Source organism: Papaver somniferum, chromosome 2, assembly GCF_003573695.1.
Source record: "Papaver somniferum cultivar HN1 chromosome 2, ASM357369v1, whole genome shotgun sequence".
Taxonomy (NCBI): domain Eukaryota; kingdom Viridiplantae; phylum Streptophyta; class Magnoliopsida; order Ranunculales; family Papaveraceae; genus Papaver; species Papaver somniferum.
In genome coordinates, this window is record NC_039359.1 from 205,711,512 (window position 1) to 205,719,276 (window position 7,765).

Genomic DNA, 7,765 nt, shown 5'->3' on the forward strand with positions numbered 1-7,765 from the left:
CATTTCCGCATCCTCAAAAACTTTTTCATAACGTGTTTTGGATATTAAGTGTTATGTTCGGTCATGTAACTTTCTCTCGTCTTTTATTTCTAGTCATTTATTTATGCTTTTGATTTAAAATAGAAATAATAGTCGTTTATTTATGCTCTTGTTCTCTAAATAGAAAAAGGATAGTGCTAAAATGTTGAAGAAACTGATGGAAAAGATCAAGAGTGGAGAACTTCTATAAAATGCATTGCGAAAAACAACAAAATATGAGCAAATAACACAAAAATAAGACCAAATACCAAAAAACAGAATCTTTCATTCATATGATGATGTTCAAAAGCATACATATATTCTAGCCAAGGGTACATCTAATCATCCCCAAGGGAAACTGCATGTCCATGTATAATTTTTTTCGATTCCTCCAAAGCTTTCCACATCTCCATGTTATGTTCATACATAATGCACCAACCCAACATCGTGTCGGGGTTAAATCCATTCCAATAAGAGTACGTGCATATCGGAGGCAATGGACAATTTTCTTCTAACCGGAGGCCTACAAAATGGTTGTTGTTAACCAACGCAATCACCACTCTCCTACGTCTAAGTTTCTCGACACATATGGTTGTTTTGGGAGTGTATGTGAAACTAGCACCTTTTGAGAAATAGTGAACCACACAATTGAATGCATCGGCGATTAAGTGCCCACATATCGGCATTCCCATCCAATGGTCCCTTGTGATTGGATTGCCCCCGTGGAGACGGATTTGATACCTAAGGAATTGCATGTTGAGGCTATCATCCTCATCGGACAACATTCTCTTGTAAAATTCCGGTTTTTACTTTAGCTTCATCTTCATCCTTTGACGAATATAAGTGATTTCATTATCACCATATAGTTTGGCACCTTGAGTGAAAGTCCCTAGTTGTTCCTTGACAACGTGTAAACCGCAATTACCATCCGGAGGTACATCATTGATGGATATGACGTAATCTCTAATGTAAGGAGGTAGCTCTTCCAAGTACCTTTTATCAATAGGAGGTGGTGTATTGAAGCCTTTAGCTTCACTTGACTTGGTTCCGACGGAGTAGGTTGAGAGCGTAACATCGGTCCTTTTTTCTTCATATTCCTTTCACTTGACTCGCCCTTTTGAATAATATTCCTTCCCCTTTTCTTCGAATCTTCTTGGTACTTCTCCGCGGTATGCTCATGCCCACAAGGATCTCTAGTAAAAGGGGTCATTTAACTTTCCTTCTTAGCCAACACCTTTGCATATTCTCTAACTTGTTTTTTTGTTTCTTTGGTTTTTGGCCTACCTCTTCCCTTTCCTTTACTCGGTTCTTGCACATTCTCCGAAGTGTGCGAAAAAACGATAGGTCGCATGTCATCCCAAAAGATTTGCCTTTCGAGTTTGTTCATGTTCCGGTACATTTCGATAACCGCTCATCCCATTTCATTGTCACCAAACTCTTCACCGACATCGCCCTTTCATTGTCAATGTGGATCAATATCGCTTAAAGGGACTATGCCATGTTCATACTTAGCTATCATGTGGCGACAAGGGAGTCCCATAGACTTCATCATGTTGCAAACACACACCTCGTCCGGCTTGGTTCCCCATATGTCAATAAAATTCACCTCAACCATTAACCTCTTGATGCAAGCATGTGAAACATTATAGTGGAGTCCCTTAAACAACCGAAGGTCCAACATTTTCTTGATGTTACCACCTTTGTCTACAATCTTTGTGTACTTCATGATGCGGCTTTTTTGGAACTTCTCTTTAATTATCTCAATATCGCGTTTGAAGTAACTCTCCATTGAGTTAAACACAACCACAAAATTATCGACACATCCAAAAAGATTTTTCTTCAACCGGTGGTGAGTCGATTCTACCAAACTTGTCGCTTGATTCCCAAAGTGTTTATAGTTGTTGGTAAAAGCATAAACGAAGCGCTCTTTTTGCGGTTCCAACCATTGCTCCACCACATACGTTATTATATCCTCCGGATATTCGGAGCTAGACCAATGTTCTCTAAATTCGGCAAGATTTAGATAATACTCTTCTTCGGTGAGAGACCAAGTTAATGCCTCCCATTCCCCGGAGAAGGCAACCCATTTAGCGTGATCTATGGCGTATTGTTTATTGAATTCCTTTTTTGCTTCCGCTTGTTCATCTTTCGATAGCTTACTAATCTCTTCCAATCCTTTCCTCTTAGGTGGACAAAGTTGAGGCTTTCACCTATTCATCACATTGCACCATATATGAAATGTACAAAACATATTATGTGCTAATGGGAAGACTTTCTCTATTGCGTTCATCAATGCTACGTCATTGTCCGTCACGATAACCCCGGGGATCTCATCATCTCGGTAGATCCCCTTCACTTGTTGTAGCGCCCAAGTGTAACTTGGTTCTTTCTCGTCCTTTAGAAAACAAAAAGCAACGGTAAACGGTGACTTCGTCGACGTACGACCAACAATGTTCAACAATGGCATCTCGTATTTGTTTGTCTTGTAAGTGCGATCCATTATAAGAACTTCATGAAAGGATTGAGCCAATTGAACACTCTTGGGATGGGAAATGAAGAGATGCGTTATTTCTTCTTCCGGACCTACCTTCTTTTGAACCGCGTAGCCTTTTTATTGAGCCAAAAAAAATAATTGTTGCATTACTTTTCTATCCTTCCATTCATTCCTTTTAATCGTCTCAATTGCATTGTAAATGGTGTACAAAGATGATACGTTACCCGGGTTATCTTGCTTTAATAAGCGAAGCATTGTGGAAGGTGGAATACACAATTTCCTATACTCGGCTATTTTCTCCAATTCTCGAGGAGTGAGGCTTGCGTCCATTGCATGCCCTTCAAGATCATCCGGACGAGGGTGTTTATGAAGACCTACCACCTTATCCATAGCTAGAAACCATTTCATCGTTAATTTGCTCTTGCTAAATACTAGCTTGAACGGACATTTGATTTTCTTTGATCACGTTGTGTTCTTCCTCGTCGTCTTTCCTTTATACTCATAACTTCCTCTTGTGACTAACATCGGGATCTCCACTTCTCTCACAAACCATTTCAAAACGAGTGTTGATTTCTTTTCCATTCAAAACCAAGACGCAATTGACTCTCTTGGCATGTTCTCTAGCCCAATTCTTCGCATCAATAGGTAAATCAAATACCAACTCATTAGCATAGTGATGAGATGTATCTTCGAACAACATACCAATCGGAGAAGGTTGATCATGCATTGGTATAGGTTGGGATTCCGTCTACAAGAAATGTAACAACATCAATGCAATCACAAATAAGTTCGGTCACATAATAATTTTATCGGGAAAACCAAACTCATTGTTCGGTTGGTTAAGAAAGTTGCAAAGCATCCGAAAAAATAAAAGGAACAGAGTTCGGTAACATGTGAATTTTATCGCAACAATCGAACTAATAAAAGGAACAGAGTTCGGTTACTTTGTATTTTATGTAGATAACCGAACTAGACACTGGAACTTCAGATTTTTTTTGTTTGTTAAGTTCGGTTGGTTATGCTGTTAGGTTCAAGTTTGCGAAACAACCGAACTTATTAAACATAGTTCGGTTAGATAGTTGGTACATGCAGTTTGCGAACCAACCGAACTGTATACACTTAGTTAAACTTTATTTTTTACGTAAAGTTCGGTTAGTTGCGAACCAACCGAACATAACACTGCATCTCAGAACTTCCATTAATATGGAGTTCGGTAACCTGCGTGTTTGGATAAAGTAACCGAACTACATCTTCAAATGAGTTCGGTTACTTATTCATCTCACAAGGCAAGCGAACTACACCTTCAGAACAGTTCGGTTACATGTTCTTCATATAATGTAACCGAACTGTGCAAAATCCAGTTCAAAAATTTACATTTTTGGGGAAGTTTTTACCAATTCAACATACATTATCTAAGTTTGGAGCATACCTGTTCACCCAAATACTCTTCCTCCGGTCGTGGTTGATAAAATCCATCATTTTCATCTTGAGTTTCATTTTGGGGAAGAATACAATCACCATCTTAGAAATAAGCCAAATCCGGATCATTTTGAAGATTAAAAAATATTCTAGGAGAGGATGGAGATGAAGAATCAGATGAGTTTTCATCACTTGAATACTCAAAGGGGGTGAATTGGAATTTTTTTTTATTTTCCATGTTTTTCTCCTTCATCTTCTCTAACTCTACTCTCACAATAATTCTACTCAACTAATAATAAACCCATCTTTTAATTTAATCTCATTAATTGTTTTTAACTAAATCATTTCACTAATCATAACCTAAAATTAATTAAGAGGGTAGATTAGGTATTAAATAAATAACTAGATATGGGGTGACCTAGAATTACTTCTAATGTCTTTACCAAAAATAAAACCATGGTCCCCAAAAAATCGTTCTTTATTTTTTCAAAATTTCAACCAAAGCTTAAGCCCAGGTAGAATTTCATCAAGCCCTCCCCTTGGTGGACTCCTCCTGCCACTGCTCGTAATAGTCCTATTATTTTGAAAAAATAAAAATGTAGACTTTCCAATTCCAATAAGTTCTACTACATCAGTGTCTCTGCAAATCCACAAAAGTCATTATAAATGTGTGCATCCAATAATCACTTCATCTTGATTAGACCAACCAAGCAGAAATTGAATCTGAAACTGAAATCTAATTTTGAGCCAGCAGACACAAGTTTTAACAACATATTGAATTCAGAAACTATCCGCTAATACACTGAAATCCCTACTTACATAAAGTCAAGACCTGTTAACAGCTCTGCAGTTATCTACCCTAAAGAAGCTGAAATACAAAAGTTACGTTAATACAATTACAGCTTTTTGCCTACAAAACCGAAAACTCAACCTCGCACCTTATTCTTTGGTTTGACAAGAATAAGTAAAACAAGATCTAGGAGCTTGAAAACTGAATGACACAACCTGTTGAAGCCCATGGAGACATTCCTAACTGCCTCCTAATTTTCTCATTCAAAGCTTCCTCCTTAGCTTTAAGATTCTTCTTCTTATTGTGCACACCCATGTAATTTTCCACGGTATATGAAGTTTCCATAATGACCATTTCAAGAACTCTTGCATGCTTCAGAACGAATTTAACCATCTCCAGCTCCTTTGGGTATCCATTGAACTTCCGAATTTTGAATGACTTGAGGCATACCAAACAGTGAGGCACTTTATCAAATGTCAAAGTGTTCTCTTTGGCTTTGCCACTAAATTCGACCTGCAGCCCATGTTTCAAGTTCAGACAAATGCGACGAAATCATCAAGGACACTATGTAGGTAATGACGAAAATCGTGCAACTTCTTTTTCTTGTTTTAACGAAATACAGTAATAGCAATTGCAATGACAAACAGATTTGAGAAGTGTAATGTACCTGATTAATGACGAGTGATTCCAAATTTGGCGAGAAATCTAGAAAGTTCAGTAATGTTTTCCTTTGCAAGTATCGAATATCATACACTTCCAAACGGATCAAATTATGAAAGGTAGGGAAACTTGTAGACATGACCTTTGGGAGCTTCAGAATCTAATAACAAGGCATAAAAAAATAAGATACTAAAGTGAAAACAATTACACAGCCTATTGGTTGTAAGGTGAATTTGCATTTGGTCCTTGTAACGAGGACTAATTCTTCAGTCGTCAGTTTGGTTCAAGGTAAAACCGAGGAGTATGAACAGGACTTCAGGTACATGATACATCACATTTTCAAAAGAAAAAACAAGAGACAGAGAAACGAGGAGCCAAGGTTTAGGATTTTATGAAAGAAACACTGAAAAGTGAGTGAGCATACCTTAAAGTAAGCACCTGATATTTTCAAGAGCTTTACATTGCAGAGCTTCGTTATAAACTTCGATAATGGACCAAATGTGCTCTCTATGTCACCATAGTTATAGTATAAATCTGCATCATGTAGCAATGGAAAACTATCCACAACAAAATCTTCCGGTAGCTTATCACAGAAAGTGAAGGATATAAGATTTGGTGCATCAATCTTGACCTTGATATCTTCCATATTACTACAGTAACAACCAACTAGAGTGAAGGACTTGAGTCTAGGAGCTGAAACACAAATGAAATAAAAATGAACTCTTCAACTTGACATTTCATCACTGTAGTGATCCACGCATTCACCCGCTTATGGTCGAAAAACCCATTTTCACAATCGAGACAAAACTTGTGTATATTTAACATATTGCGAAGAACCAATGCCCTTTCCACAAAATCCATGAAGTTATTCGTCTCCAAGGTAATGGCGTATTCATCATAATGTCCAGACCTTATTCTAGGAGGTTCCCAGTTATGAAAATCAAGGACTGGAACAGATACCCAGATATTCTTCCATCTTTTCGACAAAATGCTAGTGGAAACAACAGTTTTGGTTGGAAGAAATGAGAGTATATGATGAACTAAAGGATCAGGCAGTTTACTAATCCTATCCTCTCCTACATCCATATTGATTCGCCGTTGTGATTTCTAAAAAAGTAAACCAAGATTCAAATTTAGTGTGTATATATATAGCGAATCATGTTCAAACATGCAAATACAAAATTTGTAATTTCTAGATATTCACTATCAAATACTCAAATGTCATTACCTAAAATCAAGTCGCATTTTGGTTATCCCATTTTGAAGAAAAAAAAACAAAATAATTAGAAGCTTGAGAAATCCATTGTGACAGTTAATCCAGAATATATAGATCTATAAATGTTGTAAACTCATCAGTTGTAACAATCTCAATACATTACTCACATTCCAAGAATCCAGATAAAATCCATACAAACAAGTTTCATTTTACAGAGAAAATCCAGACAATATGAAATCCAAGACATACAGATTTAAGAATAAGAACTGATTGTAAAAAAAAAACAAAAAAAAAAAAGGAAAAAATTATACCTCTACCGTTCTGATTGTATAAGGTTTTTCCCAAACCCTTGTGAGACATTGAGAAACAGATGAATGATTGTCACTTCGAATTAGGGTTTTAGGTTTAAGAATGGGTAACCGGGCGATTAGAGAGAATGAGTATTTGGATAGCAACTTTCAAGAAATGGGTACTGTTGGAGTGTGGGTGTGGGGACGTGTCCTTTTGTTCATAGAGTCAAAGCTAGGGCTGTCAACGGGTCGGTTCCAGTTCGGATACTAAACTACCCATAACCGGAACAAATAGTAAGATCCGGTTCTTGGTAAATCTCCAAGTTTGCCTCTCATTTCGAATGTGAGATATTGGAGGAATATATGAGGGGTTTGGTTTCATATCGGAAGACTGCAGAGCGGCCTGTTTTTCTAATCCTTACTCCAGTCCAATCTTCTTACATCGCTTGTAAAAATGTGTAAATGATAAGGATTTAAGTTAAATTTTGACTGAGCCACAATTGTAATGGATGAATTTGATTTTGCTATGTTGTGTGATGACAATTCGGGTTTTGCAACAGGTTTCAACTAAAACTGATTGAATTGCATTAATATCTAATGGCAGTTACTTCTACCTGGCAAAGTCTTATTATGGCACTGCTGGAAAGGGAGCAGAAGCATACTTAATCTACTGTCGTACCCTCCGAAAACTTCCTGTTAAGAGTAACAATGACTAGGTTCCATTTCCACTCGAGCAGAATTGCATTCTGTATTGAGATTTTCTGATAGACGTATTTATGTGTCTAATATATCTCAGTTGTATATAGTGTTAGTGCTCGATTCTATACTTATTTGGTTATTTTATGTCTTTATAGGTATTTTGGAGAAATAAGCTTTTG

General features: G+C 37.1%; 1 protein-coding gene across 1 annotated transcript; it reads right to left on the reverse strand.

Annotated features, from left to right (window-relative positions):
* Positions 1–4,726: 4,726 nt before the first annotated feature.
* On the reverse strand, positions 4,727–7,044 carry LOC113354430 (F-box/LRR-repeat protein At4g14096-like). Its single transcript, XM_026597765.1, has 4 exons — positions 6,909–7,044; positions 5,806–6,488; positions 5,389–5,541; positions 4,727–5,234 (listed from the first exon to the last, which is right to left on the reverse strand). The coding sequence occupies exons 2-4, from the start codon at positions 6,025–6,027 to the stop codon at positions 4,908–4,910; spliced, it is 702 nt and encodes a 233-aa protein (XP_026453550.1). The 5' UTR covers positions 6,028–6,488; positions 6,909–7,044; the 3' UTR covers positions 4,727–4,907.
* Between the last annotated feature and the right edge of the window lie 721 nt (positions 7,045–7,765).

What these genes read in the sequence shown, in the direction of transcription:
- LOC113354430 (XM_026597765.1), bottom strand. Translation starts at nt 6,027, where the DNA reads ATGGAAGATATCAAGGTCAAGATTGATGCACCAAATCTTATATCCTTC. An exon ending in TATCAGGTGCTTACTTTAAG is followed by an intron (nt 5,542 to 5,805) that starts GTATGCTCACTC and finishes CCTTGTTATTAG; the next exon opens with ATTCTGAAGCTCCCAAAGGT. An exon ending in AATCACTCGTCATTAATCAG is followed by an intron (nt 5,235 to 5,388) that starts GTACATTACACT and finishes CATGGGCTGCAG; the next exon opens with GTCGAATTTAGTGGCAAAGC.